Source organism: Spermophilus citellus, assembly GCF_964194105.1.
Source record: "Spermophilus citellus genome assembly, chromosome: X".
Taxonomy (NCBI): Eukaryota; Metazoa; Chordata; class Mammalia; order Rodentia; family Sciuridae; genus Spermophilus; species Spermophilus citellus.
In genome coordinates this window covers 25,814,727-25,834,078 of record NC_138190.1, presented here as the reverse complement: position 1 = coordinate 25,834,078, position 19,352 = coordinate 25,814,727, and the positions used below count along the sequence as shown (strand labels likewise).

Here is a 19,352-nt window from a genome sequence, read left to right as displayed (position 1 = left end):
TTTGAAATCATCATACCATTCCTTACTCCATCAAATTCTCAGCTATTTTGTGTACATTATAAAGCTGGAAAAACTGATTTTGCTATATAAAAAGTTCTTAATCTCTACAGTAGATTCTCTTTGTAAAGCATTATTACTTTTTCTAGTATCTGGCCATTTCTACTTTTAAAATTCAACAAAATTTTCTCCAGGGTTTGCTACCCTGGACAAAGGAATTGAAAAATAATACATGTTCAGGATCTTTAGTTTTGGTCTAAATCAATCATTTATTCATTTATGATTCTCATTATTTTTATATTTCTGTTTATCATATAAGCCAAAGCCATATTTCTGAGAAAAATTAAAAACTAAGGGGTATATTTAGAGTTATTTTGAATGTACAAATATGGAAATTAAGTACTCTTGACTCATTTATAGTCTAAACTTGGCACAATTAAAATTTAGGAATTCAGTGTACATGCATTGGACCCAGGAGAATGACTGTAGTCTTAAAAACCCCTATACAAGCAGGAAACAACAATCTCACCTATGATTAACAAGGATTGTGAAAGAGCTCATTTGAAGAGATATTTCTGCTGTTGCTGCCATTGGATTTTTCTAAAGTGTTTCCCAAATTAGAAAATATCCAGCCTGATGTTGTCAATATTTCAGACCACGAGGGTATCATTTAGGAAAACGGTGCCTTACTGTCCTGAAAGAGTTATGCTTCTTCCCTAAGGGCCTAATTTACAAAGCAGCAAACTCACTGGTAGGATTTGGCTGAAAATCTCATTGTCTGGGTAGAACCCTTTTATCTGATTTATGTGCATTGCATTTTGCAAATAACTCTTAGAAAGTTATTTACTAGTTACTTCTCTGGCAACAGAGGGTAAGTGGTGTTTCTAGATTAAGGAGAGAGGAGCTCGGGTGTGTCAAGTGCAGCTCATCATGAAGATGAAGCTAATAATAAAATGCACAATGTCTAATTCCCCAAGTTTCACTAGGTCAGTGGGATAATTTCCTATTATCCTTTTATTTTGTTTGTAATTGGAGTATATTAGAAAATATGTCAATGTGTAACTGTGCATTCATCTTCTGGAATGTGACAGCTTATTTCTGGCCTGTATTTTGGACTGGAGATCGAGTAAGTCTTAGTGCAAACTGGATAAAATTGCTTCTTTTGCAGTTCAGGAACAGTCACTTGTCAGCAGTTACATGGGGTTCAGCTTGCTATACATTGCATGCCCAATTGTAGCATTGAGATTCTGGAAGCTGTGACAATGGTTCTGCATTTTTAAATCCTGATAGATGACAATTTTGATATTTGTCCTTGTATTGATAGTTTGGCTTCAAACTAGATAAGCCAGCAGGCCAGGTTAGCCCTTGTGCTCTGTGGGGTTTAACTTTGCCCAACGAGAACACTGCACTGCCTTTCAGCTGTGCTGTATTAACATTTATTTAGGAGTTGATAAATAGCTTAGTGCAATGCTTACTTTTTTCCAATAGCTGCATCCTCATAAACCTATTCTACTCTCCACAAGTTAATGCAGACAGAAGATTTTTATCCAGTATGAGTGCCGAAACTACTCTGTGAAAGACTGTGTGCTCAGCAAAAACCTCACCCATGATGAATAAACAGCTCTTCCGGGGGCTTTGCTGCCGCTGGCTCGGCAGGAGTTGTTTGCCTGGTTTGCACATCCCATGATAAAGTTGCTGCTGAAATAAATTGCAGTTTTGCATAATTATTGACAATCACATCTTAACAAGCAGTGTGTATCATATTCAAGCGTTCAATTTTTAAATCCATTTTTAGCTTGTGTTTAATCCCAGAAAGTGTTTGTGTAGTAAGAGAAGGCAAATAAGGCATTTAAATAGAGTACTAATTTCCTCATTTCGGGCAAAATTTACCTGAATCTTTTTAGATGGAACTGTTACTGCCTATGGTAATTTTCCCTCCTGAGCTATTATTATGTAGATGTTTGCTGAGGGTGTGTGTGTGTGTGTGTGTGTGTGTGTGTGTGTATCCACAATGAATGAATGAATGAATATATATATATATATATATTCTCCAGAAAATGTAAATTTTTAAAGTTTTTGTGTGTGTGTCATTAGAGAATTTATTGCATCCTTTTAAAAGACTAGAAGAATGGGAAAATGGAATGTGAGTAGAAGGAACATTTTTGAGTATCTCTAATGAGTAACTGTGTAATATGTGAAGTGCTAGACTTTACATGCTTTATTGTATTTGATTCTCATCCCAGCCATAGCTACTGGAGATGAGGAAATGAGAAATCACAGAAGTTAGTAACTTGCCATGTCACACAACTGGTGAGGAACACTGGGAATTGAACCCAGATCGGTCTGGTTTTTAAGGCTCTTACTTTTTCCATTACACATAACATTGTTTCTTTTGGGGAATATTCACAGCTGTATGACCGTCATCTAATGAAATATGAACCTAGGAAAGTAGTTATAACACTCTAGGGTCATGCAACATGATATTTTGCACAATGGTTTCTATGAAATGTTTTTTTTTTCTTGTTAATCTTTCTTTTCCCTTTGCCCTCCAATCCTATTTTTCACCTCCAGTGAAAAAAAATACCTTCTGACTGTGTATCTTCTTGACTTTTCTCCTTCCCTGTCTAATCCTTGTTTCTTGCTTCAGGGTGACATCAAGATAGGCGGGGGTGGGGGAGGTGACTTAGTGGCAGAACGCTTGCCTAGCACGCATGAGGCACTGAGTTCAATCCTCAGCACTACATACAAATAAATAAGTAAAATAAAGGTATTGTATTCATCTACAATTAAAAAAAAAGATAGGCAGGAGGAGAGATTCTAAGGTTTTACTTATAAACATTAGCTTTAACTTTTGCAACATATCAAAATAAGCATTCAATATTGCCCAGCACAAACTATTAAATTTAAAAGATGATAGTTTTGATGTCTATATATGAATTTGCAAATATCCAAAGGTTGTGTGTGTGTGTGTGTGTGTGTGTGTGTGCATGTGCAAGAACCATTTCTGTAGAGAAGATTTATAGAAATCTGGGATGGTCATTCATTTTTTTTTAAAGAGAGAGTGAGAGAGGAGAGAGAGAGAGAGAGAGAGAGAGAGAGAGAGAGAGAGAGAGAATTTTTTAATATTTATTTATTTTTTAGTTTTCGGTGGACACAACATCTTTGTTGGTACGTGGTGCTGAGGATCGAACCCGGGCCGCACGCAGGCCAGGCGAGCGCGCTACTGCTTGAGCCACATCCCCAGCCCCGGTCATTCATTTTTAATAGATATTCTTGCATGCCTTCCTCCATGCAGAAGCCTTTAAGGTACATAGAAATGAAGATAAATAGCACAGTATTCAAGTTGTTGCTTAAAGAAGAGCTTGAGCAACAACCCACCTTTGCTCTTTTCATGGAGTTCTCTGGGTACCCCATTCTGATATTTGAGAATTGCATCTGGCTATTTGTTCCTTTGCAGAGTGAGTGAACGAGAGGCTGCTTTGGAAGAAACTCACAGATTACTACAACAGTTCCCCCTGGACCTGGAGAAGTTTCTTGCCTGGCTCACAGAAGCTGAAACAACTGCCAATGTCCTACAGGATGCTACCTATAAGGAGAGACTCCTAGAAGACTCCAAGGGAGTAAGAGAGCTGATGAAACAATGGCAAGTAAGTGAAGCGTTTCTACTTTAGCACTCTTGCAAATCCAATTGAACAACTCTCAGCATTTGTACTTGTAATTGATAATCTGGGGACAAAATAAAATGGCTGTTTTATACAGCCCAATATATTTCAGCATTTGTGCAAGGAAGAGAGAGGCAGAGGGAAGAGGAAAAGTCATTTGTGATTCCATTTAATACCCTTATCTTCTAAAAAGTACATATTTTTTGATCAGAAAAAAAGCTTGCATATAAAACCAGAGCTTTGGTCAAGCAGAAACTTTGCTCCGACAGAGAAATAAGTTAGGGATTGGTTTATTAAATTGAAAAGGTTGCCATTTTTGAGTGTTTATTTAATATTTTACAGGGAAAGCATCTGTATGAATTGTCTGTTTTATTTAGCGTTGCTAACTGAATCAGTTTCCCTTCATTACTTTCAGATACATTTTGAAATGTTAATCTGGCATTTTGTAGTGTTCTTCCTAACATGATCTGTGAAAATAAAAATGAAATGGCTAAATTTGTCATAGTTAATGATCATACAATATTCAGACAATTGTTTTTCCTAGAAACAAAAATTATTGCTATAACATTTCATAGGCATAAACAGTGAAAACAGAAATGTGAGGTAGTTTTGTTTAAACAGAGTCTCATTGAAAATCATATTTTGCAGTTCAAGGAGGCTCTTCAAATTTATTCTCAGTAACTAATATAGTATACTGGAACTGTTGTGGAGTATTATATATAGTTGGTTTTTCTAACTTTGGTAGCATTTCAAATATAATTTGATACGTTAAAATAATAGAAAGTTTTAGACCAACCTAATTCTTTGCATATTTTAAAATTATGATGAAAAAAGTGATAGCATATCCTAGGTTGAAAATACTTCCAAAATGAATCACTACAAGCAAAATTTCTTCCTCTCCCCTCCTCCTAGTTGTTGTTCTGCATCTTGTGGTTTGTCTAGATATGATATTTGATCTACTGTGCTACTCTGGTGCATAGAGTAGATGATGGTGGCAATTTATAGTGGTTTGAATCTGTCATTCTTGCATTGTCATCCTCCTCTGACCCCACTTGCTCATCCACAATGCATGTTATATTCTTTGATACTTTGGAAGTAATTTCTTCAGAACAATACCTGACCTGACTTAACTTTTACAAATATCTCCCAGGGCTTTTGATAGATTATAAAAGAAATGTAAATTTAGGTTTTTTGCACATTCTTAGATGAATGATTAGATAATATACTTCTGTAACGCATTTTGCTCACACTATTTCATAAATAAATTTTATTTCACCTTATTAATGTTCATAAAACCACCATAGAATTTTAATAAATACACAAGTTCACATTTTCCCCACAGTTATGGTTGATAAATAATATAATCTTGATTATGAGGATTTTTAAGTAAATTACTTTGAAATAAATAATAATCTTATTATAAAAAATAATTTGATATCATGGATTTAGTAAAATTTCTCTTAAAATAGTGAACAAGTCTGCTTGAGAGGAAAGATATATCTATTATCTCCTATACATTTTATATTTGTAATATTAAAAATGAAAATTCGTATGTAAACTATGAATCTTGAGAAATCACAAAATCCTGAATCATTAAAGGAAAAACTCACCATGTTTCTTAACTATATTTACTATGGATAAATGTAGAGGAAGCTACATGTTAGGTTCAGATTTCTCAAATCTCAAAGCAATTGAAAATTATGCAGAGAAAATGTCTCAGTTTGTGTTATATTATTGAATAAGATATATGTATTATTTTTCCTTGCTTAGCCAAACCAAAGTTATTGCTTACATTAAATCTAGTGTTGAACAGGCCACCCTTCTCCGTCTTTAAGCTGTAGCACAGGTAATGTATAACCTTCAGAGTACCAAAGACAAAAAAAGAAAGTTTGAAAATAAAACAGGGGCTTTTTACTGCCTCTGCCTTAAAGTGATGAACTGTATTTATTGTTAAAAGCCACATAAAATTCCCTAGAGTTCCTGAAAACCTTGGCATATCATTTTCTCCTTTAACTATAGTAGGATTAACTAAGTTTCCAAAATTATTTTTAGGCAGTTTTTCTCTCCCCTCTCAGTTAATATTTTATTTTCTATGAATTCCAGTTGCCTGAGGTTTAAACTACATATTGTAGATAGGAATGACCAATTCCAGTTTTTGGTTAAATGGTTGAATAATGGTCTTTTGATGAAAGATTTTCAGATGTTAGGGTAAAAACTGTGAACTTCTGAAACTATTGATTATTTTTAATGGCACATTTCAACTGATTGAACTGAGTCAAGAAACTAGAGTTTAATGTGGATGTGTAAATGATGTGATTCTGCAATCTGTATATGGGGTAAAAATGGGAGTTCATAACCCACTTGAATCTAATGTATGAAATATGATATGTCAAGAGCTTTGTAATCTTTTGAACAACCAATAAAAAAAAGAAACAAAAAAATAAAATTGCAGAAATGCCAGTTGAAAACCAAAAAAAAAAAAAAACCAAAAAAACCAAAAAACTAGAGTTTAAAAACAACAAATGGAAATGCCAAGCTTGAAAGTAAATAAAATGACATACGTTAAGAGATCATATACAATTTCAGCATTTCAACTAAATAGAAGTGTTTGGGACTCCCCCCCCCCACCCCGTTTGAATATGAAGTTGTACCTTGAACAAAAGGATTTTTCTTTAATATGTATGAAGAGAAAAAAGTGTCTTGATATGACTCTTTACTTCATTTGAAGAACCTGGTGGCATTGCATTCATTGATTCATGCTGTATAGCATGCTGTATAGCATGTTATCAAGCCACATTTAAAAAGTGAGCTAGGTTGCATAGGTGTAGTCAGTGGCATGCTACTTAATAGACAGGCAGGAGGAGGATTAATTGAGCCCAAGAGTTTGAGGATAGCCTGGGCAACACAGTGCAACCCTATCTCACACACACACACACACACACACACACACACACACACACAAAAGAAAGAAAGGAAGAGGGAAAAAGAAAGAGAAACTCCAAATTCCTAGCCAAAGCAACAGCTCTCCCAATAGACATCTATATATCTGTCTACCTCAGCAGTGTTTTTTTTGTTGTTGTTGTTTTGTTTTTTGCTTTGTAAAGATGCTGCTGAATGGAAAGAGAGAGGGGGTAAAAGCCTTCATAAAATGTGTTTTTCTCTGACTGCCAATCAGTTGTTCTATATATGGAGACTTGGCTCTTGATAGACTACCCATCACTTTTGTTTATCAGCCACTTCACTGGATATTTAATTTTTCCAGCAATACTCATAATGCATGAGTTCAATAAGCATAGATGTATTATGAAGTATATGCTTCCTGATGGAATTAACCTGATAAATTCCATTCTGAAACACATTGGAACTTATTTGGTTATTAAGAAAAAGTGTTATTTACTTTTCTTACTAAATCAAGGAAGAATGTTACAGTTGTCCTTGTACTTCAGATGTGTACATTTTTCTTATGAGTATGGTCATGTCTGATGGTCTAACTGGAATTTCTAAGCTGATATACTTTTATGGATACCATATAGAGCCTGATTGGTAAAAGTTTGGGAATTTTTAAATTGTGTATTTATCCTTAGAATGAAGACCTATATTCATAATTGAACTAGATTCTTTTTCAATCCAAAACATTTCCTCTTGGGGCCTAACAGAGTTGATAAAGATGTTCATAGTTCAAAGTTCTAACATAAAACACTAGATAACTAAGTAAATATAGGATGAGTCTGCATTTATGCAAATATTTCTTAAGAGTTTCATAAATCTTAACTGGTTCTCCAAACACTCCCTAGAGATCATCAACACCAGTTGTAGATGGGTGGGTGTGTGGTAGAGAAAGATGGTCATAAATGGTGTAATTAAGATCTTTTCTCAGCAAGAACTAAGGAGCAATTGATATATGCAATTCTTTCATCTGTAAGCTGGGTTATGTCCCAGGTCTTCACTAGTCTCATGTGTTTTACTTATATCTTCTGTCAACCTCTCCCCCCATTATAAAAATTCTCTTTTATTAAATAACACATTTCCAGAGAGACAAGTTTGAGAAACTTTGAATTGTATATCACAGTGCACCTATAAATTAAGATATATTTGATTTCTAATACATTATTAAATTGGGGGAAGGAGTTTCTTAAGTTTCTCAAAAACAAAACAAACAAAAAAACACCCTGGCCAACTAGTTATTTCTAAAAGAAGAAAAACTTCAATCTTAATATCAAAATTAGTACCTTGAATAAATTTGAATATCATATTTCTTGGGATAGCTGATATTAGAAAGATAATCTACAGATCCCTACTGCCAACAAAAGGAAAATTTTAGTGTATTCTTTTCTGTTGCTTTAATTTTGAATTGAGTTTTTATGTGTTTTTTAGTCTTTCTATTTTGGTTGTTGTCTAAAGAGTATGAAAATGAATCTTGATATCTTTATTTTGCCTGCTGTTGGCTGCCTACCATTCTGGATATGGAAAAATGTTACATACATTATTTCCTTGAAAACTCTTATTAATTTAGCAATCTTTATTAAACATCTGTCATGTATCTGTGTGTTAGGTATGATGTAGTGATAAAAACATGTTCAGAGAGGCAATTAAGTGGTTTTCTTTCTCTCTTTTTTTTGGAGGGGGGGAGCTTTAAAAGATGCAATTTATTTCATAAAGTTCTGGAAGATTAGAGACTTCTCTCAGGCTTGTAGACAGCAGTCTTCTTTCTCTGTCCTCTGGGAGAGAGAGAGAGAGAGAGAGAGAGAGAGAGAGAGAGAGAGAGAACACACTCCGGTGACTCTTCCTCTTCTTATAATGGAACTAATCACAAGATGATTAGAAACTCTGACCCAAGATAGGTGCTTTTCAAACATAGTTTAGACAAAGTGTGGGGTAGTGTAATCAATTTAATAAGTATCGATCCACATTTTTAAGTAGAAAAGAAATATTTAATAGAATAGAAAAAAAAGAGCTGATCACTCTCAAGTCAGGGTCATTATTTTTTGGTGAAACTTTAGTTTCCACTATTTGTATTTATGTGTGTATGTGTGTACATGCAGGATCACTATGTACCTTATTCAAAACACTATATTAGAACATGATTTCTGCCTTATTCGAGAAGTGAAGACACAGGCTAAACTGAAATTATGCTAGCAAGATGAAAACTATAGTGGAGGGCTAAAATGATCTAGCAAAGACAGATTATTTAAATTGTTATAATTCCTTTGGAATTAATAATTGGGACAAGATCATATTTTTTAGGAACATTGAAGAATTTACTTCCCCAGTTGTAGCAATGTATTAGAAATCAAAGATGATTTATAGATACACTAAGTTATACCTATAATCCCAGCACTTTGGGAGACACAGGCAGGAGGATCATGAATTTGAAGCCAGTTGCTTAGTAAGACTCTGTCTCAAAAAATAAAATAAATATATAAATAGAAGATAGAGCTAAGCCTTTCAGAGAAGCCAGGAAACTCACATAAAATAGTGGGTTTTTTAAAAAACATTGTTTAGATATCAGAGGAGCTTTCAAAAATGTTGAACTTTGGGTTCCAGCTTTAAGAGATTCCAGTTGGAAATACTGCATGGTTCTCATGACCATGGTTGAGAAACACCATTTAGAGAAACTCAAAAGAATTTGACAGGAATTAGCCAAGTACACAGTCTTGGAAAGGGCATTCCTGGCTGAGGAAACGGCAGGTTCAAAGGCCTGGTTAGTGTGGTGCCGCAGTCTGGCTGGGCACAAAATCACGAGCCACTCACAGCCTTGTAGATTCAAACAGCAATTCTTTTTTCTTTTTCTTTTCTTTTTTTTTTTTTTTAAAGAGTGTGTGTGAGAGAGAGAATTTTTAATATTTATTTTTAGTTCTCGGCAGACACAACATCTTTGTTGGTATGTGGTGCTGAGGATCGAACCTGGGCCGCATGCATGCCACCGCTTGAGCCACATCCCCAGCCCCAAAACAAACAGCAATTCTTTATTCCTGAACTCTCACCGGCACTCTACATGCACATTCTGGGGAAATTCCACACCTCCACTGGGCTCTGCATCCCAAAATACTCTCTGAACTCAATGGGAACTCAAGGAGCGGGTGGGCCCTGAGGCAGCAGGATACTCCCTATTCCCAGCAGGATACACCCTAAACCTGGACCCACCCTAATCCAGCAGGATCCTCCCTAAACCCGGATCCACCCTGGTCCTTGAGCAGGGTCACCTTTCTCAAACATTCATGCAATGTCACTTCAAATGACCTGGGTCCAAGGCAAGCCCATTTCCACAATGGAGAGTCCTCCCTCTAAGCAACATTGGGTAGGCTGACAAAGAAATTGCCATGCGTCATTCCTACTTGGCTATGGCTCTCAGCAGTGTGGTAGTTTGGGAATCTGAAGGAATGTCTCTATGACTGGAAAATTATTATTAAAAGAAATGAGATTGGAAAGATCAACTGGGGCTAAATTGTGTAGAAAGACAGCATGATATAATAGAGAATGTGCCTTGGAGGTAGAAAGATCCCTATTTAACATTTATTACCTTATTGCCTAACTTCTAAGTCCCATTTATATTTTTCCTACAGTGAGTATAATACTTCATAGGATTTGGTCAAGAGTTAATGATAGGGGCTGGGGTTGTGGCTCAGTGGTAGATTGCTTGCCTAGCACGTGTGAAGCTCTGGGTTTGATTCTCAGCACCACATATAAATAAATAAAATTAAGGTCCATTGATAACTGAATTTTTTTAAAAATAGTAAATGATAGGATACAGGGAAGATATCCATAGAGGAGCAGAGTGTTAGACTCAAAGGGCTTGGAAAGTGTAAGCTGTCTTTTCTCTCCCCTTATTTTTTCCATATTTTATTGATGCATTATAGTTACACAAATTGATGGGATTTGTTGTTACATATTCATACATGCCACACCATATAATGATATAATTTGGCCAATATCACTCCCCAGGATTCCCCCCAACCCCGGACTGTATCTGTAGTCTTTGGAAACTCACAGCTTTGTTTTATATAAGGAAATGGAATAACCAGACTTGTGTGTTTAAAAGACTATTCTGGTAATTCTGAGAATGAATTGGAAAGATCTGAGCCCTGTGCAAATACAAAAATTAGAAAGTTATTTTTGTAATATTCCAACCAAGAAATTATAACTAAGGTGGCAATGTTGAGAAATGAAGTGAATATTTGAGATGTTTGGAGAGAAAATCAACATGGTAATGTACTCTCTGAGTAGTAGAGGTGACCAAAGAATGTAAGGTAGAAGGAGTCACTATCTACTAACCACTTGACTGAGGAAATAATAGTGCCTTCATGGAGTTGCGAAATCAAGAGGACAAACAGGTGTGGGAAGGGAAGTCAAGAACTTGATTTGGTCAGTTCCAAGATGTCTGTGAAGAATACAAGTAAAAATATCATCTCCCTAGAAGTGGACCTGAATTTAGAGGTAAAATTTGGAGAAAGGTCTGAATTGACAAACAGCAACATGAAAGGCATAGAAATAAATGATAATATACACAACTTGATATAATTATTTGAATTCATTCACACCACTCAGAAATTCACCTAAATGCCACCAAAGTATATTACTGTAACCCCAAATTGATATTACATGATGTTTTCTTCTATGTTATTCAAAAGGAAATAGCTATGGAAATCCTCCTAATGGCTTAACCATGAGAAAAGACAAAGAATTAGCAAAACTTCTATGTAAAATTCATATCATGCAAAAGTAAAAACATTTGAATAATGTATCCATTTTGAAAATTCTTTTCAATAATGGCTATTAGCTTGTCTCATATAAACAGAAATTTTTGTTTTTCTTATTATTTTCATTTAGCTCCTATGAAATCTGTATCTCCACATTGACAATATTACTGACTATAGTACTTAGGAATAGATAATAGAGCTACATACTTGTCTTCTTATTATATACTTTAGTATGTTGTTTTGGACACTGAAATTCTTCTGGATTTCAGAGAGAATCCGAAAGGAAATAGTGAAAGTAATTAAAAGTTTAGCAAAAGGAATCACTGAGAACAACTGTTCATAATTGCTTTTTTGATCTCTTGTAGAAAAGAAGACTAAACATAGAAAATAAAGGTCTACTTTTGTCCAATGGTGAAAAAATCTATCTCAATTTAAAGCAATATGAGTTTCATCACTAGATTATTAGGATTGTAACATTCTGAACCATGCTATCATGGTCATGTTCATTTGGAAACATGTTAGCCAAATATATTGAAACCTTTAGAACTTACTTTTCTGGATATTGGCATTCCATTAGATAATTATCTGAAATGATACAAGGGATGCACTAAATTGAATAACTTTGTAATTCAGCTACTGTATTCTATAATTTTCTATCTACAAAAGGTAGAAAAACCCACATAGGTAAGATACTGTGCATACTAAAAAGCCAATTTTGATAGCTCCTAATAACCATTGTCTTTTATTCTTCACAGAGGTTTTGTGAGGATCTTAGAAGGTAATAAATATAAAGGCACTTTGAAAAAGCTTTCTTCAAGTGAAAGGTCCTTATTAATGTTATGAATTACCATTAGACAAAAGTCAAGCCAGAGCTATAAGTCAAATACTGTAACTCTTAAAAATAAATGGATTAAAGGTATATTAATAATAACTAAAAATGTACTTTTTGTATTTGGCCAAGTAATTGTACTTTCCTTATCTAGTTTGATTCTCACTAAAGTCCTATGGTGTTATTATTATTTCCATTTTCAATTGAAGAGGTAAAATTATAGAGTTTAAGTATCTATTGTTCTTCCCTTAAAAATATCAACTAATACGTGTTTTATTGCTACAGATTAGAAGGGCTATTATTGCAAAGTCAAAGCCTATCACAATAGATGTTCAGTTTTCTGGAATCAAAACACCATGTATTTATCCAATTATTAGGATAAATGATAATAGCTAATCTTTTTGAATACTTATTATGAACCAGGCAGTATGCTAGCTAAGCACTTTGCTTGTGTGATATAATATCATCATACTGTTATTACAGATGAAAATACTGAGACTTTCACAGGTTGTGTAATGTCTGCTAAGGTCAAACAACTGTATATAGAACAATCTATTTGATCTTAGTTTGACCTTCTGACCTTCTATTAATCCTACCATCCTACCCACTACCCACTGACCTAGCATTCTAAACAATGACCCAAGATAACCAAAAGCAAGGTTTAAGTCATTTACCTAATAGGAATGTGTTGGTTAATGGAATTATTTCTGCTTCCTAAACACTCTTCTTACCTTTACATTTTCCAGCCCAGTTTCTACATTTTTCTCTCAACTGAAACACTTCTCTACACAATCATCATATCTATCAAATACAAGTGTTCTTAAACAAATCCTCATTATCCTAGAAAACTGTGCTTATTTTGGTATTGTTACCCACCCAAGTCTACTGAAAAATTGCTCACCTTTTCACTTACTGGTATGATGTATTATGCTAAAAGTCTCCCTACCTCTCTACTAATTCCTTCCTCTTTCCTTATCTAGTTTGATTCTCACTAAAGTCCTATAATGTTGTTATTATTTTCATTTTCAACTGAGGAACTATTCAAGGTATCTTTTTTTATTCTCATCAATCTCATTATCTTTATTCAATAGTCAATCTGTAGTTACTAAGTGTCAGACATGTGCTAGATATTTTACCAGAAATAGTCTCCTGTCTATCTCCTTGAATCCAATGCTTGAGTATTTTTTTTTATAAATTTCTAGTATTTATCCTACATTTCTTACTGGACGTGGGGCATTACTTACTAAATGTCTCACAGACAGCATAAATTCAATATGACTGAAATATACCACATTTTTTACACAAAATCTTTATCTCCTATCTTGCTATTTATCATAATACCATCTCTTTAGTCAGAGATATTTCAAACCATGCAGTCATTTCTACATCTACTTCTCATTTGCCTCACTTTCAAGTTCCTTTTCAAGATCTGTGGATTTTGCCTCTATAATTCTTTATATCTATTTATTTTTCTCCAGGAAACCTTTTATCTTCCTCCACTCATTCTTTCCCACAAATTGCTTCAAGCCAACCTTTACATTGCCATTTCAAACTATGCTTCCTAAATAATAATTTAAAATGTAACTAGAATATAAATGCCATGAGGGGAGATATTTGATTTATCTTACTTAGTAATATATTCCCATTTCCAAAGACAGTGCCTGACACATGATAGGTGCTCTATAAATGTGTTTCAACAAATCAAATAAATATATAACTCCCCTTTTCAAACACTGTTTATGACTTTGAAAAGCCGTTGGAATGTCCTATAAACTCCTTCACCTGACTCAAGGATTGGCCCCAAATCTCAATTTCAAATCTCATTTCTTATTTTATTTCTCCCAGTTTCCTCAACTCCTACAAATACAGTGTGGTAGTCATCACTATGACCAAAATATCTGACATGAACAACATGGAGAGGGAAATATTTATTTGGTGATCACAGCTTCCAGAGGTTCAGTCCATGGTCAGCCAACTTCATTGCTCTGGGCTGGAGGTAAAGCAGAGCATCATGGTAAAAGGGTGTTATGGGAAAAAGCTGTCAGTTCATGGTAGTCAGAAAACAGATAGGAGTGGAGGATCATCTAGGAGCAAAATATAACCCCCTGGGATATACCTCCAGTGACTTACATCCTTTGGCTACACCCCACCTGCCTATAGTTACCACCTAGTAATCCATTCAAATTATTAATCCATCAAATGGATCAATGCACTGATTAGGTCACAGCTCTCATAATCTGATCATTTCACCTCTGAACATTCCTGCATTGCCACATGAGCATTTAGAGGGATATCTCATATTCAAACCATAACAAACAGGTAGCCAAACTAGTTTGGTGTCTTTAAATCACCTGATATATTCTCTTAAGATTCGTTTTCTTCATCTCAGCTTATCCAGATGCTATATACTTTTCAAGGAAAATCAAGTTCAAATCTCCCCTCGTTCCCTGAAGTCCTGAGCTAAAAGTCATCTTGTCTCTCTCTTTATTCTATTGGTATTTCTCTTCAGTATAAGTGATGTTTAGTGCTTTCTGCATTCTACTAGAAAGACTAGACAGGGCAGCTTTTAATAGTGTGAGCTTTGAAGCTTGACTACCTGGGTTTAAATTGGGATTCTGGTATTTACTGACCATGGACACATTTCTCAATTGATCTCAGAATATATAGCTATAAATAAAGGGTAATGACAACAGCTACCCTTCAGGTTCTAATGAGGGTGATATGAATTAATATATGTGAAGTGTATACAACAGTATCTGACACATAGTAAACACCCAATAAATACAGTTAGTATTATGTCATTGCTATTTTTAGGTATGTGCATGCCTGTGTGTATAGTATATAATTTAGTGTATGTATTTATAAATAAAATTCAGCATTAGTCATTTTACTATAGGATCCTTGAAGACACAATTCTCATTTGATCTGTGTGAAAAGCTACTTAATAAGAAATGGATGAATAAAAGAAACTATGCCTACTGTTGGCTACCATGAGTGCTAGAACTTCATTTTTAAAGGCAGCCTTAATTGTTCTATATTGTTAATATTTAAAAGATTTTAGCTCTTGAATGTAAATACTGAATCATTTTTCAAAAAGCTCTTTAAAGTCTTCAATTACAAACTTTAATACCCCGTTCTTGAGGATAAACATACTACACTGAAAATTAAAAAGACATTTTGTCTTTCATAATGACCTCCTTAGAGAAATCACTTGACTTGCCATCCTGTTTCAACTAAACACAAGACATTGAGCTTCCCTGAAACACTTTGGTAAAAGTAGTTCATTTTCCTTCATACACTTTGAGCAACATAGCAAATTACACAATGCTTTATAGATATGTTCATAAAATTAATAAAATTGTTTAAAATGCATCATATGTAGCAGTAGCACTGATGACAATGAGAAAGCTTCATTTTCTTTGATCTCCATCAGAACTTAGACGAGATCTGAATAATTTCAGGCCTTTATCTCCAAATGAGAATTGAAGAAGTCAGAAAGTGGGAACTCAGAAAAAGTCAAAGAATTTTATGGCACTTTCTCTTCCTCTCTTCATCTAGCTTCCAAGAAATCTTAAGAGTCAGTGGTCTTTGAGAGAAGAATGTCCAGGCTGAAAATGTTATTCCTTTCTGTGAATATGGAAATCTCTCCTTATCCTATTAGAAAATTCTGGAAGTATGAATTTGGGAGACAAAGAGTCTTCAGCATTGTATTTACAAATTATTAAAAAAAGAACTTAATCTTAGTGTCTCTCTTGTGCATTTTATAACTGTGATGATAAAACATTGGAGGTATTAGTCAAAGATTAATAATATTCAAAATAATTTAGGTTATCAGCATGCGATTTTCATTCCACATGAGGTCCATTTGCAGTTTACATGGTTTTCTAAATTACATTAAAATGAAATGTCAGAAAGTTCACATTTTTTCATGTTTAACAGCATCAATCTTTAAAGAAAAGTTATTGAACAAAGGTCTATGCATAAATCAGTCATTCCCTGTAGAGGTAAAGGAAGTCATTATACCTGGTTATGAAAGAGACTTTCATGAATACAAGGGGCATAAATCATTCTCCTCTGGAGATCATATTAGTCTAGATGGAAGAATGTCTATTTCCTGATAGTGAGAAAGGAACAAATTACTTTTGTTTGCTCCTGCAACTGTGGTTATCCTTGAGAAGTCTGTTAGCATGTTGACTATTCAATATTATTAATATTATGACTTAGAACTGTCTGAATCCTTATAAATGTAGTCTTTAAGTTTTCTAAAGCTTTCAGTTTTTCCTTTCTAATGTTTTTTCACCTCCAACACCTTTTAAAATAGATCATTCTTTGGAAGTTACAGAAAGTTATTCTTTGCAGCAAGCAGCATTTTTCCTGCTCTCCTGAGCCAAATATGTTTCACCTCCATCCTTTGCTCCCAATTCAACAATTCAATATTGGATTCAATTTAGGGCTATGACCCCAGATAGAATGAGACCTAGATATTTATGAGCCACTCAATCAGCCATTCTGCTCAATGATTTACTCCATAAATCCTATTTTTAGTTTTAAAGCAGTTTCACAAATGGTTGCAAAATGGTTGTACATTACATTTTTAAAATCTGAAATGAGTGGAGATAGCATTTTCTCCTATTATGGAAAAATATTGATGTCCTGTTTTAGAGTAGAAAACAGTTGTCATTATTGAGATGTATTTTCCTTCCATCACTAAAATACATTTTTGATATTATGGCAATTTATACATAGTAGAAGAATGTACCTTTTAAGTGGATTCCCAAATGTGCCTTTTAAGGAAAACTATTGAGAATTGAGATCTCCTGTAGAATAGTGAAGAAACATGAGAATACAAAGGTTGATACGATAGGGAATTATCTTTAAAGAGGAATGGATATTTGTGGGATTTGTGGAAAGGGGACAACAAGATCTAGCCAAGGAGGGAAAGGAATAAAATGAATGTGAGTACAGAGTCCTTTGGGCACCTGGAGGAAAGATAGAAAGCCATTCTGGTTAACTTTTGATACATAACAAAACAGTCCAAAACTTGATGATTTAAAACAGTAACAGTTACTTGTTCCTCCACATGCTTCAACTCTTGGTCATTGCTCTGCCTCCTCTCATGAATACTAGCTGATCTTGCCTCTTGGAGCAATTGAAGATATATCAGTATGCTGATATTTTTATTTAAACTTCTTTTCTATAATAGAACATAATTTTCCTTCTTACTTACAGCTGTAAAATGCTCTGTCATTTAACAATTAAGATTAAATATCAATCACAACTAAGTATCTTCTCAAATAACAATATGGATGCTGAACATTTTACTTCCCTTTTTGATTTTCTTTCTCTACAGTTTGTCCCAAGGTATACTACTAATAACAGAGTCCATCTTTGCCAATAGATATTTAGACTGTACCTGTGAATAATCTTATTTGCACAGCTTTACTATCTAATATGGGCATAGGTAAACTTAAGAAGTTCTTAGTGGTTCTCAGATTAGTCTATCTCCTTCAACTCTCTTTCCTTTCCCCACCCACTCTCTCATGCTTTGTATTTCATTTTCTTTTTAAGTGACTTTCAACTAGAAAATGCCTTTCTCATCTCTGTACCTGCCTCCAGGCTCTATCCATTTCATTCATTAAAAAATGCCCTTTCTGAATTCTTTCTCTCATTTAAAAGCCATTTATTAAAGTTAGACAAATGATAGAAATTAATTTCTTAAAGATTCAGAAACATTTCTTGAGCAACAGGTGACAAGGATCCAGCAAAATGACATGTAAGCTAATATGGGTGAATCTTGGAGGTATTATGCTGAGTTCAATGATCCAGACACCAAAAAGTGATTCCACTTATATAAGGTGCCTAGAATAGTGAAATTCAGAGAAACAGAAAGTTGAAGAGAGACTTCCAGGGGCTGGGGTTAGAAAAGTATGGGGGCTTCTTGTTTAATGTGTATCTGAGTTTTGGTCTGAGATGATGGGAAAGTTCTAAAGATGGATAATGATGGTTGCACAACAGCATGAATGTAATTCATACCCATCTAACTATACTCTTAAAAATGGTTAAAATGGCAGATTCTGTGTTATGTATATTGATCATAAATAAAAAGTGAAAAAGAAAACATGAGCTAACAGACAACTCCTTAAAAGATTTTCCTTATGGCAATAGTATGGTATCAGAGAGTAAAAATATCTTCTTTACAGATCAGGAGATCTGAGTTCTGATTCTCACCATAAGCCTGGGTGACCTTTGGGTAGTCAGTGTTATTGTAGAACACAGGTTTGTATTCTTGAAAATGATGGAGCTATACAAAGGAAGTATTTATACAAGTTGTCCTACTCCCAGCACCATATTTACTTGGAAAGTTTATTAAAAATGCAGTATGTCAGAAGCTGACTCTCTAGGGATGGGCCAGGAATTTGCAGCACCCCCAGGTAGTTCCTATACACACTTAAATTTGAGAACCACTGGACTAGATGCTTGCCTAAGGCTTTTTCAGCTCTGAAATTTAATAGATTTTAATTCTACAAGGCAGATTGTGCTCAGGCAGAAGAAAGAAATGAAGAAAATAATAGACTTTCTGCTTGTGCTGACGCATTTTTCATTTGGTATCTCCATCTCCAAAGCCAAGCCGATCAGGAATAGTATTGTTTATTCCTCCCACTGTTTGGGGAGAGACATGAGGAAAAGCTAAGCCAGATGGTACCTAGGAAGATTTACATTACCACTTTCTTTCTTTTGCATTTGCATATTATATAAAACTGCCCATGCCTCCATCTGAGCCATGATCATTAATTTAATGTTATTATCTAATGGCTCATGACATTAAATTATAACTTTAGCCTAACATGACCAAATTACAGTATTAGAAAGTTTCTTTTAGGTCAGTTCCTCTAACTTTTCATTATGTTTCAGCCTTGATTTAGAGACCCTTCTCACTTTCATAAAAATGCATTTTGTTACATACGGCCTAGGTTATACACAATTTCTCAAAAACAGTCAAGAAAGGATGGAATGTTTTGTTTTGATTTGGAGAGTGTGTACATGCATTCATTTATAGTACTGAAATGGCTTCTGTCTGGGGCTATATATAAGATAAAAAGTGAAGACTGGTAAGTTAGTTACCACCCACACTTGATTGAAAGTGAATGGTTTATCTAAGTATTCTTT

The 19,352-nt window shown here is 34.4% G+C and overlaps 1 protein-coding gene across 6 annotated transcripts in view; it reads left to right on the top strand.

The window, feature by feature from the left end:
• The window catches only part of DMD (dystrophin), a gene marked incomplete at its 3' end in the record, with an annotated part of 2,539,585 nt that overhangs the window by 2,001,881 nt on the left and 518,352 nt on the right, over positions 1-19,352 (top strand). For all 6 annotated transcript variants that reach the window (XM_081277777.1, XM_081277778.1, XM_081277780.1 and 3 more), the window contains one exon: positions 3,455-3,644. In XM_081277777.1, the coding sequence (XP_081133903.1) occupies positions 3,455-3,644 (190 nt within the window). The remainder of the gene's footprint in view (positions 1-3,454; positions 3,645-19,352) is intronic.